At 42.3% G+C, this 26129-nt stretch overlaps 1 protein-coding gene across 3 annotated transcripts in view; it reads right to left on the bottom strand.

Moving 5' to 3' along the window:
* Nucleotides 1-26129, bottom strand: part of SORCS3 (sortilin related VPS10 domain containing receptor 3) — a 633894-nt gene that overhangs the window by 98702 nt on the left and 509063 nt on the right. For all 3 annotated transcript variants that reach the window (XM_027529080.1, XM_027529079.1, XM_027529078.1), the window contains 3 exons: nucleotides 17859-18038; nucleotides 5566-5712; nucleotides 3564-3666 (listed from right to left, as the gene is read on the bottom strand). In XM_027529080.1, the coding sequence (XP_027384881.1) occupies nucleotides 3564-3666; nucleotides 5566-5712; nucleotides 17859-18038 (430 nt within the window). The remainder of the gene's footprint in view (nucleotides 1-3563; nucleotides 3667-5565; nucleotides 5713-17858; nucleotides 18039-26129) is intronic.

The raw sequence follows: 26129 nt of genomic DNA on the forward strand, positions 1-26129 counted from the left end.
GCTCCAAAATCACTGCAGATGGTGACTGCAGCCATGAAATTAAAAGACGTTTACTCCTTGGAAGGAAAGTTATGACCAACCTAGATAGCATATTCAAAAGCAGAGACATTACTTTGCCAACAAATGTCCATCTAGTCAAGGCTATGGTTTTTCCAGTGGTCATGTATGGATGTGAGAATTGGACTGTGAAGAAGGCTGAGCACCAAAGAATTGATGCTTTTGAACTGTGGTGTTGGAGAAGACTCTTGAGAGTCCCTTGGACTGCAAAGAGATCCAACCAGTCCATTCTGAAGATCAGCCCTGGGATTTCTTTGGAAGGAATGATGCTAAAGCTGAAACTCCAGTACTTTGGCCACCTCATGCGAAGAGTTGACTCATTGGAAAAGACTCTGATGCTGGGAGGGATTGGGGGCAGGAGGAGAAGGGGACGACAGAGGATGAGATGGCTGAATGGCATCACTGACTCGATGGATGTGAGTCTGAGTGAACTCCGGGAGTCGGTGATGGACAGGGAGGCCTGGCGTGCTGCGATTCATGGGGTCGCAGAGAGTCGGACTCGACTGAGCGACTGAACTGAACTGAACTGAACTGGAAAAAAGAGAGAGAGACAGAAACACAAAGAGACAGGGGGAGAATCTTAACATGCTCTGAGGTTAGAGATGCTTCTCTCACCACCACTGATGTCCACTCAGGGTAATTAAATGCAAGAGGAAGCAGACAGTACAGGAAAGCACCTCCATGGAAGGGACAACATAAGGGTATGAACATTCAGAGTGTACAGGAAGCATGGCAGGGAGCCTGGAGTAGCTGTGGGGCTGGCAGGTAAAGGGGCTCGGGACTAGGTCTGGCCGAATGGCTACTGGATGGACTAGACTTGGAGGCAGAGGGAGTGTGAGTGAGGGCAAGATACCTGTTCCTCCTGCCCTCCACCTCTTCACCCATAAATCATAGGGCCATTTGCAATCACAGCAGGAAAGTGCTCTGTACACCTTAAGAGCCTGGAAGGATGTATGGTCTCGGTGACCAGCTTGAAACCACAGTGTAAGGATACTTAGTACTCTGGTGCTTCTGCTGCTAAAAAGCAAATGCCAAACTCTCCAGACTGGAATTCTATCTGCCTTTGGAGGTGGTCTCAACAGACATAAGAGATGAATCCCGGCAGGCACTGTCATCCATGCCACTTCCCCGACCCCTGGTCTCAGTGGGAGATAGGAGAAGGCAGTGAGGAGTGAAGGTGAGAGGGACCAGGGCCATTGACACCTGAAGGCAGGAGACATGCATGGATCTGGAAAAGGCTTCTGGAGAGACAGGTCCATCCAGACCACTGAAGGCATCCTCGGCTAAGTTCGTAATTATTTTTCTGATAGTGAAACGACCTTCAGGGAGAACTGGCAAGCAGGGTAAGGAGAAGCTGGGAATAAGGAGACATCTGTCAGTGACCCAGTAAAGGCTTTTCATGAGGATCTTGTCAGCTGTGTTATGCCCCTCTTGATGCACTATGCAAAGTTACAAGAGTTACAAATGGAGAATATTAGTAAATTCTCATGGAAATGGGCAAAAGAAGTTTCAGAATCCAGTCTTGAATGCCTATGTGTTTGTTAGCTCATAAAGACTTAGTTAGAGTAATTTCGAGCCCCATGATGGTTGTAGGTGATACCAGCCACAACTAACCCTCCTGACTATGCTCTGAGCCCTCAGCGGGATCTTGTAGGCACACTCTCCAATCTCTAATTCTTACAACACCCTCACAAGGCAGGGAAAGATAACTTGATTTGCAGATGAGGGAAATGAAGCACAGAGGTTAAAGAACTTGGTCAAATTCTTAAGGCTCATAAGTGTCAGAGCTCAGCTTGGAAAGCAGGCCTGCAGAGTTCCTAAGTGCATTCATTCATTCTGGAGATGCACACTGAATGCACATTATTTGTGGATTTCTATTGAAAGACGTGTACAAATCATGTTCTTCTGGTGCAATAAGAGCAGTTCTAAATTTCTGTAATATTAATGATGATATTATAAAAGGTATCATGTATTGAGCATTCAATATCTCCTAGGCACTGTTTTGAACGCTTGAAACCCATCACTTTGTTTAATACTCCAGTTCCATTATGTCGGTACTCTTTTTTCCACTGTCAGTGAAAACACCAATGTTTAGAGTGGCTAAGCCACAGAAAGAAATCCTGGCTACATAGTTAGCATTTACATAATGATAACTTTTATTATTTTTTTTTCCTTTTTTTTACAATTTATTTTCATTGGAGGATAATTACTTTACAATATTGTGACAGCCTCTGCCACACATCAACATGAATCGGCCACGGGCATACGTGTGTCCCCTCCCTACTGAAGCCCCCTGCCACCTCCCTTTCTACTCCATCCCACAGGGAACCCAAAGTCTGTGCTCTGTAACTTTTATTATTGATTACTGTTCTCCAGTGTTCCTTCCACTCCAGTCCAGGGCCTCCTGTAGGCCTGGAGGAGAGGCAAAGTATAGCAGTCCCACAGTTGGGAGGCCTAACAGGCATGGATGATGGAGTGTGGGGGTCACTCCCCCCGTCAGGAACATAGTACCAGAGCCTGCCTTCGACACTCACTGTGCTGGGCTCCCTGAAGCCAGTGGTGTTAAATATGGTGGATCCAGTTTCTATGGGTGGAGAGTTGACTGAGGTGTCTTCAGAAGGCTGTGCTAGCTGTCACCCCAATTCGAGTGGATGGTCACTGGTGGTATTTAAAAGTTTGTGCAGTTGAAGGGTTGGAGAAGGAAGTCATGGCTAGCAGAGAAGTAACTCCAGGGCCTGGAGCTTCAGGTTGATGAGTTTATCATCTCGGCGGGTCTCTGTGAATTTATCTACTTTCATTAGAAAAAAACTGCCTCACACCAGAGCTCTAACTTCGAAGATTAGAGGCCTGCTTTGCTTTATGCCATTAATGTATTCCTGAAAAGGTGTATGGAAATCAAATGCATGCTAATCAGAGCACTTTCCCCAGGAGACTTTCGTTTTCATCTCGGAGTTGTTTTATCTTCATTTCTGATCGATGTTCAGTGGACAGTGGCTCCAACAATGCAACCTGGAGTTTCTCTGCCCTTTCCCCCAGGCCCTCAGCCAAGTGGTTAACCATGTGTAAACAAATCTTTACACGCACCAGAGACCTCCTGATTAAAAACAGCTCTGGGGTGAAACCTTTTGTAAAGAATCCTCTGTGCAAAGAGAAAACTACCCCAAACTTATACTTGGTGAGCTAAGAAGCTCATATATCACATTTTCTCACAGTGAGAATTCCCTATTGCAAACAACCTTTCTGATCAGTTAGATGACTTGGAAAGGAACTCTGGCCTCTAGCTAACACAGGGACTGCGCTATGACCACGTGAAATGTTGCATTCACCAAGAGTTACAAGGTTCTGGAGCTCTTTGCCTGGGTGATTCGGTTGGCCTTGCAGTTCCACAAATTCTGCCTGTTTCCTGGGATGAATGCCCACAGCTTTTATCTGACGCTCAAATGGTTACAAAGAGCTCATGTCACGTGCCAGAAGCCCTCAGTAAGAAGCAGCTCAGTCTTCCTTACCTGTGGCCACCACGAGCCCTGGAGCTGTCTCCTTGCTGGAGATTCTTCCTGAGGAATATGGATTTTCGGAGATCTGCAAGTGTAGGTGTAGGGAGCAGAAAGGCTAAAATGGAGAAAAAGAAAGTAGTTTCATTCCTGGGAACTTCATTCTTGTCAGGGAACTCCTGACATGCACCCCTGCCCCACCAGATACAGGGCTCGCAGGTGCCCACCTTCTAGGAACAGCAAGGGTTAGATGTGAGTCACTTACTCACTGCCCCAAGAGATGGCCTGGGGCAGGAGTCATCTCTCCCTGAACAGCTGGTAGAATCACATCAGAACCTACCCTGAGCACCATTCATAGGCCCCTTCTTGTCCCTGCTCCCACCACAATTGTATGCTTCCCCTTTCTCACCCTGACTCTATCTATCGAGGTCCAGTTCATGGTCAGCCTCATGAAGCCTCCTGACCATTTCTTCCCACCCACAGGATGACAATGTTCTTCTCCCATCTTTCACCGTGGCCATCACACTCTGCTTCTTGGAGCTCTGTGGGGGCCACTGGGAGCAGTGGAGGGGGAAGTGAAGAGAGACAGTCTTGACCCTCTACCCTCTTCTTCAATCAGATGGTCCCTCTTTCTGCTTCATGTGTTTGGTTCCTGTTTATAATTTTACTTTGAATTTCACTTAAATTGTCTGAAGCCATTATCTGAAATTTGTATAAGTTTGTCTTTACTTATTTATCCCTAGTTGAGTTTCTTTAAAAGGATTAGGGATTTAGAGAGATGTAGACACATAATAGGAGAAGGCAATGGCACCCCACTCCAGTACTCTTGCCTGGAAAATCCCATGGATGGAGGAGCCTGGTAGGCTGCAGTCCATGGGGTCGCTTAAGAGTCGGGCATGACTGAGCGACTTCACTTTCACTTTTCACTTTCATGCATTGGAGAAGGAAATGGCAACCCACTCCAGTATTCTTGCCTGGAGAATCCCAGGGACAGAGGAGCCTAGTGGGCTGCCGTCTATGGGGTCGCACAGAGTCAGACACGACTGAAGCGACTAGCAGCAGCAGCAGCAGACACATAATAAAAAATATATATAAAAAAATTGTGAAATTGGGGAAAGGAGAAAATTAGGTTAATAAAATAAGATGAATCCATGGGTAAGATTTAGGGAGTGGGGAATTCTTGCTGTGACCAGTTCTTGGACACAGGCAGGCATATGTCTCTGACCTTCCTAGTACCTCAAGCCAAAAACATGGAGCTGGACTGAAAACTACAAAAGGAAAAGGCCATGTTAATCCCATTTACCACCATACTCCCAGTTTTTAACATAATGTCTGGAATATCCAGTAAGTAGTGAAAAGCAACTTTTTTTGCAAAGGAGAAACATAATCATTTCTGGGACTGTAGAAATGTTTCTCACATTTGTCCTCTTTAAGAGGGCACTGAGGGTTGTGAATTTCATTGTTAATGATATGGCTTCCCTCCTCATTTGGAGTTGCGGCCCCTGAGAACAGAGATCATGTCTTACACATTAGATCCTCCATGTGCCTATGTCAATATCCCATACAGCTGGAACCCTGGGAATGCTGAGAGATTAACTCTTGTCCATGTGGACATACCAGCCTGCATTTCTTGGGCTTCTAATGCAGCTTTTACTTACCTTACCCATTTTCAAGCACTTATCAAATGGCATCATATCAGTATCAGCTAATAGGTATTTACCACTACTGAGCTCTGCCTGGGACCCTTGGGCACAGGCTCTCTCCTATGAGTCTTTCTCTTACTAGAAGTTGTAGCACATAGTATATTCTCAAGTAAAAGCTTGTGGAATCCAACTGAACTTTCCATCCAGATGATATGGCAGTCTGAGTCCACAGATCAATGCCCTAGGAGTTGTAGGAAATCCCTGCCCAGCACCAGGCACCTTCCTAAGGCCTCTCTGGTGGAATAAGGCCCCTGATGGAGCATCCCCAGGTAAGTAGTCTGCCCTGTGGTCTCACATGAGACCGGGACACTGACCAGCAGGCAGTGTATTGGGTTTCCTCTCAGGTCCATATCTGGAGCTTGCAGGAGGCGCCAATCCCTGCCTTTGTTGTAGGTGATGTATGTCTTCACCTGGTCATCCACCTTCTTGTTTGCCAGGAATATCCCTTTGATACCGGCTACCTAGGAAAAAGGGCAAAAGATGGAGAACCACGTTGGGCCAAAATGCTTATAGTTTTGGAGAAGCCTAGGGAGAAATCCCCTAGGATTGTCCACAGTGTGTTGGAGAACACAAGAGGAAAAGAGGAGGAGCATAGTGAGAAATGTCACATTCCACATGGTCTACAGGAGAAGTTTAAGCTCATTATTCTTGCCTGGAGAATCCCAGGGACAGAGGAGCCTGGTGGGCTGCCATCTACGGGGTCACGCGGAGTCGGACACGACTGAAGCGACTTAGCAGCATCAGCAGCTGCTGGCCTCTACACAACCCCCCCACTCCCTCAACCACCTCCCGCCACAAACCAGATATTCCATCCTCCTCTTACTCATCTTCTTTGCCCCACTCTACACATCTCTGTACTTTGTTCAGAGGACTTTACCCTTAATTAACTTTTTATCCTTAATTAACCACCAAAATTTCCTCTGGGGTGGAAGTGAATGATAGCAACCCAAGTAGTTACTCCTAGAGAACATTTGAGATTAGCCAACATATACTATATATAAAATAGATAAACAAGAAAGACCTGCTGCATAGCACCAAGAAGTATATTCAGTATCTTACAATAACTTATAATAATGGAAAAGAATTTGAAAAAGAATACACATATTCATATACATATATGTATAAATGTATACATATGTGTGTGTGGGTATATATACACACACACACACACATATATATATATATATAACTGAATCACTTTTCTGTACACCTGAAATATTGTTCAGTTCAGTTCAGTTGCTCAGTCGTGACCGACTCTTTGCAACCCCATGAACCGCAGCACGCCAGGCCTCCCTGTCCATCACCAACTCCCAGAGTCCACCCAAACCCATGTCCAATGAGTTGGTGATGCCATCTAGGCATCTCATCCTCTGTCGTCCCCTTCTCCTCCTGCCCTCAATCTTTTTCAGCATCAGGGTCTTTTCAAATGAGTCAGCTCTTCTCATCAGGTGGCCAAAGTATTGGAGTTTCAGCTTCAACATCAGTCCCTCCAATGAACACCCAGGACTGATCTCCTTTAGGATGGACTGGTTGGATCTCCCTGCAGTCCAAGGGACTCTCAAGAGTCTTCTCCAACATCACAGTTCAAAAGTATCAATTCTTCAGCACTCAGCCTTCTTTATAGTCCAATACTCACATCCATACATGACTACTGGAAAAACCATAGCTTCGACTAGACAGACCTTTGTTGGCAAAGTAATGTCTCTGCTTTTTAATATGCTGTCTAGGTTAGTCATAACTTTCCTTCCAAAGAGCAAGTGTCTTTTAATTTCATGGCTGCAATCACCATCTGCAGTGATTTTGGAGGCCAGAAAAATAAGGTCAGCCACTGTGTCCACTGTTTCCACTTCTATTTGCCATGAAGTGATGGGACCAGATGCCATGATCTTAGTTTTCTGAATGTTGAGTTTTAAGCCAACCTTTTCACTCTTCTCTTTCACTTTCATCAAGAGGCTCTTTAGTTCTTCCTCACTTTCTGCCATAAGGGTGGCGTCATCTGCATATCTGAGGTTATTGATATTTTTCCCAGCAATCTTGATTCCAGCTTGTGCTTCCTCCACTCCAGTGTTTCTCATGATGTACTCTGCATATAAGTTAAATAAGCAGGGTGACAATATACAGCCTTGATGTACTCCTTTTCCTATTTGGAACCAGTCTGTTGTTCCATGTCCAGTTCTAACTGTTGCTTCCTGACCTGCATATAGGTTTCTCAAGAGGCAGGTCAGGTGGTCTGGTATTCCCATCTCTTTCAGAATTTTCCACAGTTTATTGTGATCCACACAGTCAAAGGCTTTGGCATAGTCAATAAAGCAGAAATAGATGTTTTTCTGGAGCTCTCTTGTTTTTTCCATGATCCAGCGGATGCTGTCAATTTAATCTCTGGTTCCTCTGCCTTTTCTAAAACCAGCTTGAACATCTGGAATTTCACAGTTCATGTATTGCTGAAGCCTGGCTTGGAGAATTTTGAGCATTACTTTACTAGCATGTGAGATGAGTGCAATTGTGCAGTAGTTTGAGCATTCTTTGGCATTGCCTTTCTTTGGAATGAAAACTGACCCTTTCCAGTCCTGTGGCCACTGCTGACATTGTAAATCAACTATATTTCAATAAAAATTTAAAAATAAATAAAAACAGAGAACATAGGATTTTGCTCAGAGGGGGTTTGTAGACAGGTTTTCAAGGCATCAAGGTATAATCTGTAATGGTGCTAAGTTGAAGTGTCCTGATTAGTAGTGAGGAAGATGTTCTCTTAAAAAGTTAATCAATAAGATAATTAAGGATAAAGGATCACAACAAACTGTGGAAAATTCTTAAAGAGATGGGAATACCAGACCACCTGACCTGCCTCCTGAGAAATCTGCATGCAGGTCAAGAAACAACAGTCAGAACTGGACATGGAACAACAAACCGGTTCCAAATTGGGAAAGGAGTATGTCCAGGCTATATATTGTCACCCTGCTTGTTTAACTTATATGCAGAGTACATCATCGGAGAAGGCAATGGCACCCCACTCCAGTACTCTTGCCTGGAAAATCCCATGGACGGAGGAGCCTAGTAGGCTGCAGTCCATGGGGTCGCTGAGGGTTGGACACGACTGAGCGATTTCACTTTCACTTTTCACTTTCATGCATTGGAGAAGGAAATGGCAACCCACTCCAGTGTTCTTGCCTGGAGAATCCCAGGGATGGGGGAGCCTGCTGGGCTGCCGTCTTTGGGGTCGCACAGAGTCGGACACAACTGAAGCGACTTAGCAGCAGCAGCAGCAGCAGAGTACATCATGCGAAATGCTGGGCTGGATGAATCACAGGCTTGAATCAAGATTACCAGGAGAAATATCAATAACCTCAGATATGCAGATGATACCACGCTTGTGGCAGAAAGCAAAGAAGAACTAAAGAGCCTCTTGATGAAAGTAAAGAGAGGAGAGTGAAAAGTTTGGCTTAAAACTCAACATTCAAAAAACTAAGATCATGGAATCTGACCCCATCACTTCATGGCAAATAGATGGGGAAACAGTAGAAACAGTGACAGACTTTATTTATTTGGGCTCCAAAATCACTGCAGATGGTGACTGCAGCCATGAAATTAAAAGACACTTGCTCCTTGGAAGAAAATTTATGACCTACCTAGACAGCATATTAAAAAGCAGAGATATTACTTTGCTAACAAAGGTCCATCTAGTCAAAACAATATTTTTTCCAGTAGTCATGTATGGATGTGAGAGTTGGACTATAAAGAAAGCTGAGCACTGAAGAATTGATGCTTATGGACTGTGGTGTTGGAGCAGACTCTTAAAAGTCCCTTGGACTGCAAGGAGATCCAACCAGTCCATCCTAAAGGAAATCAGTCCTGAATATTTATTGGAAGGGCTGATGTTGACACTGAAACTCAAATATTTCAGACACCAGATGTGAAGCACTGAGTCATTGGAAAAGACCCTGATGCTGGAAAAGATTGAAGGTGGGAGGAGAAGGGGACGACGGAGGATGAGATGGCTGGATGGCATCACTGACTCAATGGACATGAGTTTGAGTAAACTCTGGGAGCTGGTGATGGACAGGGAGCCTGGCATGCTGCGGTCCATGAGGTTGCAAAGAGTTGGACATGACTGAGTGACTGAACTGAACTGAGATGTCTTCTATCTCGGATGACCCAGCTTGGTGACCTGGCCCCTATCATCGGCTGTGACACCAGTCACTGTGGACTTTGGATAATTCTTATTTTATCTTGGGTCTCAGCCAATTGTCACTTTAAAAAATGTGGAATAAGCCCTTCCCTTTCTTTTTTTCCTCTGTTGGTTGGCAAAGGATACCACAGATAATGTAGACCACTCTTGCCAGAGTTCCCCATGTATTGGGATTTGCATACCTTTGATATTCTGAAGGAAGAAGAGCATCACCACAAGTAGCTACAGACTGAGGAGATTTATCATCCAGAACGGTTCAAGACTAAGCACAGATTTGACTCACTTTTATTACTTCTCTGCCCACATCTGAGCAATAAGAAGATATATTTAGAATGACAGCAATCTATGTTGTCTTGACTTTCCATTTAAGTTCCAAAGGAAAGGTAATTCAAATTGTTTAGATACATATAAACAAGACTTCAGCAGATTTTCTAGATAACACTCAGATATCTCGAAATTTTAATTGTACTCATCCTTACCCCCATTCTTTGAGGGTCATCGTGAATTGACGTGTATTGCAGTTCTGAGAGGATCCCAGTGGGAGCAAAGGGAAAGACTTTCATAGAAGTCAGCTCTTCTGTTTTTTGTTTGTTTGTTTGTTTGTTTGATTTTTAGTGACATAATTTAGCTGATGAAATGAGAAGTGCTTTTTTTTTTTAAGTAATCTGACTGACCTTGAAAGAGAATAAAGAATGCCAACCCAAATACAAAATAAATAAATAAATAACAAAAACCGAACAGGACATGTCTGGAGGAGAACAGACTGGGAAGGACACCACTAGGGGAATTTGACAAAGGGCCAAGGGTGGAATTGATTAGAATCCTATTGTGAACAGAGGGTGGGAAAGGACAGAAGCCAGGGTGGGGCGAGGGACAGTGGTGTCAGCCTTATGCCCTTTCCCAGTGGTACCCTCCCTGCCTTAGCTGCTCAGAGACAGTGCCGTTTCAGGAAGGCTGGTACCTCACATACTCATCCAAGGTCTGTGAGGCTCTGCAATCACCTCAGTCTTTAAAATCAACTGCAAAGGTGTCTGTCTCAAACCCAGTTACTGGTAATTCCTCACAGGGAATCGAATCTGAGTTTCCTTAGAACCTTCTGCCTAATGCAGGCCTTTTGTTATTCTCTTTAGACACAGGGCTGGTACCTTTTCTTGTGTATTACCAGTTAATAACACCATATCTCTCTCTCATGCCGGTTGCCCCTCTCCATCGTGCACCAGAGGCCTTGCTATCTAATTTCTAGAACATAAATAGGTCAGAATCAGACTCTCATCTGTCACCTGCACACCCTGCCTCCTAGTTTGATGCATTCCAGCATGAATTACTAGCCACTCTGCTGCTTCTTGTGTTCTTCTGGATAAGTATGCTTGGAAAATATATGCCAATATTACATTAGCATTTTTCCCCTAAGAACCCCACCACTCGGGTGGGTATTTTCTGTGTGCCTCACTTAGTCTGAGAGCAAAATCATGAGAATGGAGACTGAAAAGATACAAAAAGGAGAGATTTTGAGGGAACCCAGATGCATCTCTGAGGGTGTTCCTCCTGCAGCTGCACATAATGCCAAAGAAATCTCAGTCTTGTCTGGGGGCAAAAAGGAACACTTTCCATTTGTATTTGGATTCTTCTAAGCCCCATCATTGCTGCTGAATTGCTTCTTGGCTCCATCTCTTGAATAAATGGGCTGCAAGTTTGGAGGGTACTTTGCTTTCTGTATCCTAGGCCAATAGCTTTCAAACTTTCCAAGCACAGCCCAAGTATGAAACCCATTTCCGTTGCCACCTAGTAGACTCATAACCATATATGCATATATGTGTACACATGTAGCTATATATATATATATATATATATATATATATATATATATCCAAAACAAAAGTTCCATGAAACACTACTTGCCTTCACTACATGCAGTATAAAGAAACTGGAGAATAAGACACACATTTTAGCTTCTCCATTCAAGGAGGCATTTAGAATCTGATAAACTTAAACATGCTATGGGCCACTGTGGTTTGAAATCAGAAGCATAGCTGCTGCTGTTGGCCCCGAGAGCTCAAGGAGCAAGGTACCAGCTTGTGGTAGTCCCCAAGAAGAGAGTAGTATTGATACAAGATTCCAGGCCTGCACGACCCAGTTTCCCCCGGGAATCAGTCTGAGGTGCAAAGGGACACTGACAGCAGCCCCTTGGCAGAGCACTGAGTCCAGGTGGCATGCTCATCTGTCGCTCACTCCCCTGGGCCCTCAGGACAAGGAAACCAGGGTTCTGCTGAGAAAAGCAATTATCATGGTGTGCCTTGGGCTGTCCCTAGAGTTGGACCTGTGGTGAGGAGCTGAAGAAGATTAGTTTGGGTAAAATGTCCCCACGGAGTCTGTAAGTAGTTGTCCATCTGTCCAAAGAAGGGTAACGTAAGGTCAAGATAAAGCAGTGGGTGGAGGGCAGTCACCGGAGACAAGGAAAGCAACGAAACGTCAATAATATGGGCAAAGAGGCCAGAACACTAAGGGTGGCTCAGAGTTTCATTTTATCCATCCAACCAAGTATAGTGAGGTCAAGATATAATTAGTCATTAGGAAATCTAAATAGAACTAACAAAGTACCACTAGGCCTCTGAAAGAATGTCTAAACACACACGCATGCCACACACTCCCCACCTCCCCCCCACATGCACACACACACCTGATAATACCAAGGTGAAGCAACTAGAACTTGTTTTCATCTCTGGTGGAGAACAAAATGATATTGCCAGTTAAGAAATGGCTTGGTGGCTTTTTATAAACATAAACACATTTTTGAGAGTCCCTTGGACAGCAAGGAGATCAAACCAGTCAATCCTGAAAGAAATCAATCCTGAATATTCATTGGAAGAACTGTTGCTAAAGTTGAAGCTCCAATACTTTGGCTACCTGATGTGAAGAGCTGACTCACTGGGGGAAGAGCCTGATGCTGGGAAAGAATGAATGCAAAAGGAGAAGGAAGCAGCAGATGATGAGATGGTTAGATAGCATCACCGACTCAATGGACATGAATTTGAGCAAACTCTGGGAGACAGTGAAGGACAGAGGAGTCTACGGTGTTGCAGAGTTGGACATGACTTAGAACTGAACAACAACACACACACACATTGGACCTAGCAATTCTGCTTCTAGGTATTTATCCATGAGAAAGAAAAACTTATGTTCACACGAATGTTTACAGAAATTTCATTCATAGTCACACAGATCTGGAAACAACCTGAATAACCTTCAACTGCCAAATGAATGAACAAACAAGAACACATGCAGGCAATGCAGTGCTGCTCAGCAATAGAAAGAAAGGAACATCTCTTGATATTCAATAAGATGGGTGGATCTCAAAATAATAAGTGAAAGAAGCTAGACTCAAAAGACTCCCTACTGCACAATTTCATTCATATGAAAATGTAGAAAAGGCAAAACTGGAGGGAGAGAAATCATATCGGCTTGCCAGTGACTTTGGATGGGAGGAGAGTGATCACAAAAGGGCCATAAGAGGGAATGCTTTGGGACAATATCCTATATATTCAGTGTTCTATATCTTGATTATGGTGGTAGATGTACATACCTTTGTTAAGACTCATAGAACCAAAAAGGTTAAATTTTACTGCACATGAATTATACCTCAATTAAAAAAAAATGAATGTAAAAAAAAAAAAAGTGTAATAGGAAGAGGCTGAACTTTTGGGTCAAATGGACATAAGTTGGTTCACAGATAGCTTCTCCCTTTTACTAGCTGTGTGACCCGAGTCAAGTTACCAAGTTCTCTGCATCTTTGTACTCTCACAGGCACAATACAGAATAATATCTACCACATGGAGATGCTATAATAGATAAATAAGAAAAAGTGTATATATATATATCATTAAGGGTTATGCTGTCCAATACCATAGCCACTAGCCCCACAGGGCTCCTGAACACTTGAAATGTGGCCAGTAGGAGTGAGAAACTGACTTTTAGTTTTATTTAATTTTAACCAATTTAAATATAAATTCGAAACTGATATTGGATTCAGTTACTGGCAAACTTCTAAATATGCTTGGAATCACCAGGGTATGTGAATCTACCTTTTCTACTATAAATTTTATGAAATGTAAATGCTGATGAAGTGTTTATGCTGAAAATTTAGCATATGAATTGAGATCCTTGGGAAGTGTAAAATGCACCCAGGATATTACAGACTTGGTATGACAAAAATATAAAACATTTCATTAGTAATTTTTCATATTAAGTATATACTTAAATGATAGTATTTTACATTTTTAGTTAAATAACATTTACCATTATAATTAATCTCGCCTGTTTCTCTTTTACTTCTTTTTTCTGGATTGTAAAAATGCTTGTGTAGCTTGTGTTATATATTCATTCAACAAGGGCACTTAAGGAATTATTTGGTATCCCATTGTTATTACTGTACAGATTTACAAGTTGGAAAATACTGAAGAAAATGCAGCAGCTCAAAGCATGTTTCCATAATACAATTGAGACTGTTGGAAATAATATTTGTTACCGGATTTATCAGTGGAGAACAGCTAAGAAGAAATGTAGTTTATATTTAGAGATATGAGAAAACAACAACAGAACTCTCCATGAAAAGAGTGTTGTAAGAGTAATGGTGAGCACACCTAATGAACTACATTCATTGTCAACATTGACCTTGGATGGAATGGGCTCTGTTATCTTAAAGAAGAGATTATTATTTGGCCTTCAAGAAGTATTTTCTCCCCTGATTGTATAATTACAGCCATAACAATACTGCACTCTGAGGCAGGGAGTGGACAAGAGTCCCTCTTTAGCAGTAAACTGTTCCAACAGACCAGGAAATAAACAATATTTCCCTTTAGATTTTACGGAGTTGGGTGAGATTGATCCCCATTGATCTCCAAGGTCTCTTAGTGCCAAAGACTAGAAGGTTAATTTCTCAAATAAATTCTTACTTTCTTTGTTCCCTTTCCAATGTCAAGAAGAGGTTCACGTAGAAGACAGAATGATACACCAGTAGCTTCAAGTGGCCACAGTCAGCTCAGGCCACTTCACATCTGTGTTAACTATACGTATCTTAGACAAGGAAAAACAGATGTGATACCCTGTTACACTAGAATGTATATCTTTGAATTAACTTCGCACAGGGACTAAATCATGCATATATTTATTTGCTAGATGTAAAGAGAAAACAGAGATACAGTAGCCTGGAGAATAAATGTCCAACTCTTTAGTCAAGCTCTTTCCTAGCATCTTTAAATTTTTATCCCCATTATTTTCCAAGGTCATCTCATATTCTAATAAAATGGACCTCTACTCATCAGACTCTGGTTCTTTTCTCATGCTGGGACTCAGGCATGCCTTACTCCCATGCTCTAATAATTCATCATTTAAACCTACGCATCTGCCAGACTCCCCAGATTCATCAAATTAGAATTAGCTTTACTCTTACAGTAATTCTATAACATACAGGAACTATACCTCTAACACAAATTAGACCATGATCACAACTCTATTAGAGTCACTTACATCTTTCCAGTAGATGGTCTCATGCACCAGCCTCATCAAACAAAATACACTTCACAAAAGTGTGTTAATTTAAATGCAATTGAATGTAAAAGCATGCTGTTTTTTCCCAGCTGTATTACTCAAGGGCATCTAGAGTCCACAAAAATTATAGTCTCTTTGTTAACTGGCCATATGGTACACAATCTCAGTTTCTATGAGAATCTCCAGTGAAGAAAGTTAAAGTCTAATGATCCCTAGAGACCAATTAAATTGAGCTTTATCTCCAAATCACAGAATGCATATCCAGGTGCAAAACAGCATCACCCTCTAAAAATCTTCAATATGGTCATGGTCCAGATAGTGTCAGGATACAATTTATTCCCTTGGTATTAAACACCTTTTAGAATCTGAACCCCAACTTCTTATCCAGCATTCATTCTTGTACTTGACAACCAATTCTACACAATTAGACTAGCTAGCTCATGGACATAAAAATTTATACCATCTCTCTAACTCTTGGCTTCTGTCATTCTTGACATTCCACTTCTTCCCTTCTTCCTCCTGACAGCAAACATACTGATAGTCAGATCGATAACATTCTGGTGCAGTGCATCCCTAACTCAACTATTTTTGGAACCTGCCTGCAAAGATCACATCCTCTGTATCACAAGGTTGTGGTGTTATGGAGACAGGCTTCCATAAGAGAGCTTTTGATTCACAGTTTCTGCCTGAGACTGGATGGATGAGTTCGATTCTGGGGAGCAGTATTACCAAGAACATTTCCTCCTTCATGCTTTTAAAAGCAATAAAGCTGGGATCTGATCTCCTTTTGTCTCACCATTTGCTTCTATCTCAATTGTTTTCACTCTTGGGCAGGAAGAAGAGGAAATTCATTTATGGACCCCTTCAAAGCCCAACAAACTGGATTGCAAGCTCCCTGAGGGGAAGGGCCCCTGTCTTTCCTGCTTTCCTCATGGACTTGAGCACAATACAGGGACACAATCAACCCTGATAAAAGTGAAGGAAGAACAAGGACAACAGAATTGGCTCTAGAGAAGTTACCTTGCCTGATATATCTTGCTTCTATGTGAATGCAATGACACTATGTAGTTTTTTCCCCTCAACAAGACCAACTTCAGCAAGATAAAAAAAAAAAAAAAATCACATGTATCTTGGCACATTTTTCATTTTGATTCATACTCCAGAGCAGAATGTCTCATTGTTCTAAATGACCAAGGAATTTCAGGAACATTTTTTTTTTTTAAGGAAAAGGAACAGCACAGTGGCAAAATGCACTCCATACCATATCAGCAGAGTCTGAGAAACAGGGATTTCTCAACTAAAGGTCATCTGCAGCAACGTCTACCTCTCTTAATGGGCTCTGACCACAGGAGCATGAATAATCCTCTTACCTCTATAGGCTTACTTGTGCAAACAGGAATGGCCTCCATCCTAGGAACATTCATCGAAACCTTCCCACAGATGCGACTTACTGCACAATAACAAAGATATAGTTCTGCCTCCTGGTGTGATGAGAGGCATGAAAATGTAAGCTTCTCAAAGCCATTTACACTCTTTAGTCATCTCTACTGGTCTTTACAACTTTGGGAAGAAATCTAGGTCATTTCCCAAGCTGGAATCTTGTTGCTAAGTGAATTATTTCAGCACCAGTCTACTTCCTAGAAAATCAGGGTATTTCTTCCCTGACATTCCTGTCTCTCCTTCTTTTTATATACTTCCATTCATCCCATGCCTTTTTGCAATCCTCCTTCTACCTTGTAAAATAATTGGGATATTTCCATCGCTGTTAGTAAATGAGCAACCAACTTAGATACCAGAGTAGGGGATACTGGAACTTTGACATGAGAAGCTCAGAAGAGACCACTGTAAAGCAGAAGTCCATGTACCCATCTCTCTGTTTTGACAGCCACTCCCACTGTTCAAAGGGGAAAACTCACATGGAAGTAGCTTCTGCAAGAGGCAACGGTGAATGAATGACCTCCACCAGCACAGTATTTATAGGTCTGACCACAAGTTACTTGTAAATGTGGGAGATAATGAGACACACCTACTTTGCTAAAATCAATCCATCTAGTTGAAGTAGTCAGTCAAGTACTTTCACTGAGAAAGATCACATACATGTTACTAGAGATATAGACATACAATATATCATTAGGGTTACTGAAACAATTAGGTTGCTTTCTTAATATAGTCTCTAAATGGGGTCACTTGGTTTCCTAGATAAATTATTATTTAACTGGTGTGTGCGTATATATGTATATCTATAGATAGATAGATAGATAGATATAAACTCAACGAAGGTTATCGTATTTAAAAATAAGAAAATTTCAATGTTAAGTCAAGGCCGGTTCTTTCCCACACATAGGTGTTGGCATCTGGCAGCATTTTGGAGGAACCTTCACTCTTACCACTGATATTTGCTTTCTTCTCTTATAAAGTTGCTCATAAAACATGATTTTCCAAATAATTTAAAGCATATAGACAGTACTAATCCCTCCACCTAGACTTCATAGAAAGAAGCACAGATTTGAAAAGGGTACTTAAGAGATCACTGACGTCACGTACCTTCACTTCTGGCCTGCAATCATGCTATATTTAAGACATCGACTCGAGCTACCATTTGTTGAAGGCTTATTGAGTCAACTACAACACAAGGTGCTTTACAAACATTATCCCTCATTCTCACAATAATTTTATTAGATAGATGTTTTATCCCCATTTTACAAGTGAGGGAATTGAGGCACAGAGAAGTTAAGTCCCCTGCCCCAAATCACAACTGCTAAGCGCACAGCTGATATCTGAACTCAGGACTTTATGACTCCAATGCTTGTGTTCATATTGTTAGAACTCATGAAAAAGAGAGGCAGATTCAAGTGCAGGATAATGTTGGCTACATACCTCATACAATTCAATAATGATGTTTCCCATCAGACCTCGGCTGCTCTTGATGTTCTCCATGGCCAGGGTGAAGTAGATCCCACGTGTGTCTGAGATGTAGAGGTTGTACGTGTCATTCTGGTTCCATTCCTGGACGGCTGCAAACACTTGGTTCTCATTGGTACTAATGATGTGCATGTCCTGTAAGAAGATGGAAAGCCCATAAGGCAGCAGATCTCCGTATCTCCTTGCCCACTGGGACCCAGAGTAATTACCATGACTTATGAAATGGCTGAGGAAAAGCTTGAGTTATAGGCAATGTTAAACAATTCTGTGTTGGGCCAAGGCTGTAAATTATGAGCTTCATGATTTCTGCTCCTTGCTAAGTGACAGTAAGATGGGTGTAAGGGGCTTTGGTGGGTATCATTTTCCATGGCTTCAAGGGATTTATCCACTTTCATTTTTTATTTTTATAACTGAAAATTGGTGTTAGCGCTAACAGAGACATACAACCTTGCGTGAGGAAACCCACACATGAAAAAAAGACAGGGCTTCTCCCTTCACTCAATCTTAATTTATGGTTTCAACATTTCTAGGATAGTGGTTTTCATGCCTTTCTTGGGAATCTTCAGATGGGGTTGAAAGAAGGGTGGCCAAGAGGCACAGCCAATGGGTGGGGCTCTGGGTTTCCAAATCTGTTTCAAACATACCAGCACTACTTAGATTTGCTATATCATGGAGTTCTGTGTAATATTTTAGGAGTAAAAGGTGGGGGGGGGGGGGGTTCTACTGCTAATAGAATAATATTTGAAAACCATGGATTATAGAGGAAAGGATATTTAAGCTTGAATTCAGAGTTCTGGGTCATAATAGTGTTCTACTATAAGTCAGCTGCATGATATTGGATGTGTCAGCTTCCCTGAGCTTCCAATTTTCTCACTGAACAGAGTGAAGAGGTTAAGCTACCAATAAAAATAGCTAACATTTGGGCATACTCTAAGTCATCTAAATGCATTATTTCAATTAAAAAATCCAAATAATTCTACAGTGGAGGTAGTATGATTATTTCCATTTTACTTAGAAATTAAATATGGCACACAGAGGTTTACCAACTTGCTTCAGATTATATAACTCATAAGTAGCCAAACCATGTTTTGAACCTCTGTGACATGATTTTAACCTAATTGTTAGCTTCTAACTAGTTGTATACATAACTGCTAAGCCAGAAGTTGCAAATGAATGACCCATGAAATGAATATGAATCATAATTGTTTGGTCTGATTATTATTGTTGTTGTTGTTCAGTCACTAAGTCTTATATGACTTTTTCACAGCTCCATGGATTGAAGCCCACCAGGCTCCTCTGTCATATGGAGTGGGCTGCCATTTCCTTCACCAGGAGATCTTTCTGACCCAGGGATTGAACCCACATCTGCTGCATTGGCAGGTGGATTTCTTTACCTCTCTGTCACCAGGGAAGCCCTTGGTTTGACCAAAGCCTCTACCATATACCTAAAAGTGTAGTATTTTAGATGGAGTCAGTACTCATTGAAGCCTTAGCCTTCCACACCCAAAGATTCCTATCATCTGCCTGCTACTGCTACTGCTGCTAAGTCACTCCAGCTGTGTCCAACTCTGTGCGACCCCATAGACGGTGGCCCACCAGGCTCCCCCGTCCCTGGGATTCTCCAGGCAAGAACACTGGAGTGGGTTGCCATTTCCTTCTCCAATGCATGAAAGTGAAAAGTGAAAATGAAGTCGCTCAGTCATGTTTAACTCTTTGCAACTCCATGGACTGCAGCCTCCCACGCTCCTCCATCCATGGGATTTTCCAGGCAAGAGAACTGGAGTGGGGTGCCATTGCCTTCTCCGATCATCTGCCTATATATATATTAATGTTACCTTCTTGGTCCCTCAAGCCCCTTTGATTTGTATTCCTAATTCTTAATTCTAATTAAATTTAGAAATGACTGGGTCATTTCTAAAATCATTTCTAATAGTTCAGAATTCAAAATAGTTTTCAAAACCCAGTTTGCCTATGTGGCTAGGAACTGTACACATATTATCACAAACTCAAGTCATTACCTAAATAACTTATACTGTCAGAAGGAAATGTTGACCTGGATAAACATTTGACAACACAAGAGTAATTTTTAAAATGAATAACTATGAGTATACAAGTGCATATGCCAAGGAGTAATAGCACGCTGGAAAAGCAAAAGAGAGGCATCCTTGTCACTGATGCAGAAAGCACTGGTGACAGGGACACAGGCAAGGGAAGTGACAGTAAGTGAACACGTAGAGTGGATCTAGCCTTTACCTTATTAGACCAACCTTTCCCAGAAATGCTTTCAACAAAAAAACAGGAGCAGCCATGTCTATAATATCAGAACCATGGAGAGCTCCTCCGAGCCGATTTTAAAAAGAAGCAAACTCATTTGATTTGGAGAGCTGGGAGGTGGGGAAAGTAAGAAAAGGAGTTCTGGATCTCTTTTATTGGAGATCCTCTGTGAAATCTCAGCCTCTAGCCTTGGACTTCCGAGGTCACCTTGACTAAGACCTCACCTGCTCTGCTCGTTTGTGTTTACACACCTTGTAGAATTGCAGGTTCCTGCTGAGGTGCTTGAAAATGGAAATGAGGCTTACTCTTAAAAACCATCTGATGAAGTCATGTTGTGCTGGTGTGGAATGAAAGCCCAGGAACCCAGTAGGAGGGGAAATAGCAGCTGCAGGAAATTCGGATTAAATTCACTTACCCTGTTAAAAATGCAATAGAAATGCTTGGCTTTCCCCAGATGTTTTGGTCATAAAAATGAATGAGCTAAGTTATTTTAGACTAAATTAATGTAAAAGAATTGGGGGTGGGGGGACAACTTAAAACACTGGGGCATGGTCAGGATTAGAAGCAGCCAGATTTGCTGTGAATGCATCTTAGTTTAGACCTGCACTGGGACTGTGTCAACTGGTGAGCAGGAATTCCAGGCTCTAGGATGAGCGACTACTCTCTACTATATAGAGTTATGGGATTTCTGCTTGAGAATTCCTTAGCTAATCAAAGTCACTTAGCTAATAAAGTACATTACTAAGATATGAGCCTAAGACTACCTAGAGAAGTTAAACTCCTTACCAGTGGGTGTATAATGCAGTGTGCATCAGCATGACCTGGAGCTCCTGAGAGCATGCAGACTCAGGAGACCCAATGCCTGAGATTCTGATTCAGTGTGTCTGGTGTGGAACCTTGGGTTCTACCACCTGAACAACCCTCCAGATGATGCTGGTGCGTCAATTCTTGAAAAACTCTGAACGATGTGTCCTCTCTCCTAACAAGTCTTAGAGTTGAACAGGGGTCAACCAAGAATCAGAATATTAAGTCTTCCAGAAAAACAACAACAAAAAAGCACTGTTACTTAAAATTGGTCCAATAGGAATCTGAATGACAATAAAACTTATTTCTTTCATCTCGCTACCCCAATCTAATTTCAAAGCATGTGTCACTTCCTTATTTAAATGATGATAAATAACACTCCCCCTACACCCTCTCAATACAGTCAGTAGGAAGAATCATAGTTGCTTTTCGAAAAATTTAAGCTTACAACTTCCTAGGTGAACAATAATAAAAATACCTCTGCATTATTGAAACATTTTATTTAATCTGGGCCCAGTATAACTTCATTCTTGTGCCAAACACCATAATAAATACAGAGAAGAACAAAACATGGGGCCTGACTTCCACTTGGTGGTGGAGACATCACAAACTTGTGTAGCCTTTTGTGAACTTGACTAAGGACTATAATAGACATCCCGAAAATGGTGAAAGGAGTACAAAGGCTTAGAGGTGAGAGAGAGGGTGGAGCATTCAGGGGAATGTATGGAACCTAGAAGAGCCTGAAGGCAATTTTCTGCTGAGGAAGATGAAGATAGAGAGTGGTCACATTACAAGGGATTCTGTATGGCACAGTGAAGTTCTACCCTGAAGTACAAAGTTGACACAAGATTTGAAGCAGGAGGAGAAAATCAGAGTTGGTTAATGCATAGATTTTGTTTAAGATGATCAAGTTCTTTACATGATAATATTCAGTGTGGAAGCAATGTGATGAGTGGATTTAAATGGGGCAATGCTAGAGGCAAGGAGAAGTTTTAAAAGGTCATGGCAACCTTCTGGGCAGGAATGTAAAAGGGCCGAACTGAGGGAGTAGATTCTCTATAAAAACCCTATGGAATGAACTGGTAAAGTAGTAAGGAGGTGGCGTCTACAGGGGCTAAGGCAGAAGGCCATATCTTTAATATCTCAGATATCTGACTTACAAAATTTTCTATTTTTTCTTAGAGTATTCATTACAATCAAGATTAATAATCTACTTCTATAATTATTTGTGTGATGTCTGCCTCTCTCATTAGACTCTAAGCTCCCAGAGAGTGGAAGCTATGTCTCTCTTTTTTATTAGTTTATTTTTAGCACTTACCAGAGTATCTAGCATGTGGTAGACATCCAACACAAGCTTACTGAGTAAATAAATGAAGTAAATAAGTAAACATGTGAGGAGGAGGAGATATAAAGGACCAAAGGGAGAGACTCTGAGCTCAGTTGTTAAATGGGACCATTAAGGAGAGAAATATCAATAACCTCAGATATGCAGATGACACCACCCTCATGGCAGAAAGTGAAGAGGAACTCAAAAGCCTCTTGATGAAAGTGAAAGAGGAGAGTGAAAAAGTTGGCTTAAAGCTCAACATTCAGAAAACGAAGATCATGGCATCCAGTCCCATCACTTCATGGGGAATAGATGGGGAAACAGTGGAAACAGTGTCAGACTTTATTTTTCTGGGCTCCAAAATCACTGCAGATAGTGATTGCAGCCATGAAATTAAAAGACACTTACTCCTTAGAAGGAAAGTTATGACCAACCTAGATAGCATATTCAAAAGCAGAGACATTACTTTGCCAACAAAGGTCCGTCTAGTCAAGGCTATGGTTTTTCCTGTGGTCATGTATGGATGTGAGAGTTGGACTGTGAAGAAAGCTGAGCATCAAAGAATTGATGCTTTTGAATTGTGGTGTTGGAGAAGACTCTTGAGAGTCCCTTGGACTGCAAGGAGATCCAACCAGTCCATTCTGAAGGAGATCAGTCCTGGGTGTTCTTTGGAAGGACTGATGTTGAAGCTGAAACTCCAGTACTTTGGCCACCTCACGTGAAGAGTTGACTCATTGGAAAAGACTCTGATGCTGGGAGGGATTGGGGACAGGGGGAGAAGAGGACAACAGAGGATGAGATGGCTGGATAGCATCACCAACTCAATGGACGTGAGTTTGAGTGAACTCCGGGAGTTGGTGATGGACAGGGAGGCCTGGCGTGCTGCAATTCATGGGGTCGTAGAGAGTCGGACACAACTGAGTGACTGAACTGAACTGAACTGAAGGGGATGTTCATCTAAACCGCAGTTAACAATGCAGTTCAGAATTTAATGCACAGATGCACATAGGAGCTGTGGATATAGAACTCATCAGTATGAAGAGAAGGAATGAGGTCACTCTGGAACCATGAAGGAAACAAGGAGAACTTAGGAACATCAACATTTTAAGGATAGCAAGGGAAGGGGATCCAGGAAAGGAAATCGGGGGGGGGGGGGGGGGGATATTGCCAAAGGGAATCTACACACCAAGTTATTAATTTTTCTCCCACCAGTGTCAGATGCTCCAGAGAGGTTTAAAAAAACAAAAAAAAGATAAAGATATGGAGATGTCTGGTTGGATTTGGCATGTAGGCAGTAACAATGGCTAACAGATTTTTAGTGCAGTAGTGGAGAGATGGATATGGGAGAGCTGAGGAAAACTAGCAGCAAGTTCAAGAGTGAATGAAAGTGAGAAAAGAGGTTAGAACTACAGACGACTCTTTAGGAAGTAAGGCTGTGACATAGCAAGGAAGGCGAAATCAGCATTTGGGGAAATGCAAACATTAAGGAAAACATTCCTAAGGAAATTAAGGAAAAGGTTAATATCACTATCATTATAATAAATTATCTGAAACTTATTTCCCTCCTCCTCTTTCATTATTCAAAGTGGGATTAACTGTGGGATTTATGCAAGCAGAACTCAGGAACATCAACATTTTAAGGATGGCAAGGGAACGGGATCCAGGAAAGGAAACCAGGAAAAAAAAAAAAAAAAAGTGGGGTTTCTACTGTCAGAAACAAACCTAGACTCAGGTAAGGAGAGATTTTATTTGAAAACACTATTGTAATAGGGAAAGCACTCTGATCAAAATACCTGCAAGCACCCCCATAGTGAGGGCAGAAAAGAATCACTTGTTTGGGGAGAAGTACAGTAAGGCTGGAATGCCCTGTGGGGAGTGAGGTGAATAGGTGGACAGGAAATTGTTTTCCTTAAGGTCAGGTGATTCTCAGAAGAAAAGTCAGACTTAAGTTTGGTCCAGTTGAATTAACAAGCATTTTATCCAGATTGGTCAGTGGGGATAAATGGTTCAGCTAATCATTTACGAGAAAAAGGACAGGAATCTGGTCTTGCCAAAGGTAAACACAAGGAACATTTAAGAGGAGGCAGGGGTGGGAGGTTTGCAGTAAACCATGTTCAGGAACACAAAAGGGTAGGAGGATTTCCTAAATGTTGCTGTTTTCCAGGAATCTGGAGCTCAAGTCAAGTTCAACATTGTCATCAATGTTCCACGTAAAAATAAACCAGCAAAAAACAATTTTTTCTCTTGCAGAAATGACTGTTAGACTGGGAAGTCAAGAGCAGAATGTTCAGAATGTAAGAGACAAGTGGAGGTCTATGAGACTCAGAGCAGTCCAGTGAGGCAAGCAGCTTTGAAAGCAAGGGAAGCCTGGGATATGACCCTATCAGGAACTCACCTGGCAGGTTAAGAGCATCAGTAGTATTTCCCCTGATGACAAGTGTTGCTTAGACTTGCCCAGCACATTATGCTTTACCAAAAGCAAGTCATTTGCTGCATCCTCACAACTTTGCCACGTGGTATTATGATACCCATTTCACAGATCAGAAGACATGGGCTCACATATGAGCAGGTGGCAGAGCTGGAATGAAAGTCCTGGTTTCTGTTCATCCTCTTCATGAGCTCCATTGTCTTTTCCCGAGGCTGCCAGGCCTCCCATCATCTGGCTCCAAGCCCCCTGCTGGTGCGTGCTTTTCATGATAGTGGCCTGAGAGCACCAACTCGATGCCCAGGGGCTGGGTTATGGAGGACTCAGCACAAGGTTGCTGCCCCTAGTAATGCTGCTCATTAGTAATGGCCTTCATTTCCTTCCCTGCAAAACACTCCAAAGCCAAGGAGTGCCCCAGGAGAGCATATTCTGAACAGACTGGGAGTAGAAGTGTGAAGGCAATGATGACAGGGAGCTTTTCTGTGTTTCTGTGTTTAAGCAAGATGCCCAGCAGCAGCTGGGCACTACGTGGAATGGCAGCAACTTGTTTAAAAGCCATTTCAATTTTTAAACAATGGAAAGAACCAGTCTCCTTCCGCCCACTCTGCCCTCACATCCTAGTCCGAGGTTACAAAAATCCGGGTCAATGCCGACTAATAAAGGGGATCAATAACCATCCAGCTATTTTCACAGCAGCCCTCATATTAATGAGAAGCTGTTCTGGATGAAGTTCTATCAAAGGAGCCGCATGGATGGTAGTCCATCACAGTAAATTGCCATGGGGCTGCTAATCATTAATGGAGTGTTCTAGGGTTGTGATCGATGCCAGGCTTCATTTGTTCCCACCTGCAGCCATACTGCCCAGGGGAGCAAACTGTTTGTTTTCCTGAGAAGGTTAAAAATACATAAAATAGGCATACATGAAGAAACAAAATAGGTGCTCCATGGAGAATGTGGTTTAGAAAGTTCCTGAAACTTTTTTCCTGGGCCAATACATGGAAATCACCAGATTGCTGCTAAAGGTCATTCTCATGATCATGAACTTCCTCTTCATGTTCTGCAAGAAGCAGACCTCTTTCCTGCTTGGGTTTAGAATAGCTGATGGGTACATCCTGCAACCATGATCCTATAAAATGGTCCTATAAAATCAATCACAAAGATATTACAGAAAGTGAGAGATTAATGCCTGTGGCCCCTGGGGCTACTTACTATGATCCTTGCCAACGTCTCCAGCTCTTCTATGCAACCCTGTCCCTTAACATGGCCTTCTAGTTTGTTAAAATGTGCACACGTGTGTGCATGCTAAGTCACTTCAGTTGTGTCTGACTCTTTTAACCCTATGAACTGTAGCCCACCAGGCTCCTCTGTTCATGGGATTCTCCAGGCAAGAATACTG

Source organism: Bos indicus x Bos taurus, chromosome 26 (genome assembly GCF_003369695.1).
Source record: "Bos indicus x Bos taurus breed Angus x Brahman F1 hybrid chromosome 26, Bos_hybrid_MaternalHap_v2.0, whole genome shotgun sequence".
In the NCBI taxonomy this organism is placed as follows: Eukaryota; Metazoa; Chordata; class Mammalia; order Artiodactyla; family Bovidae; genus Bos; species Bos indicus x Bos taurus.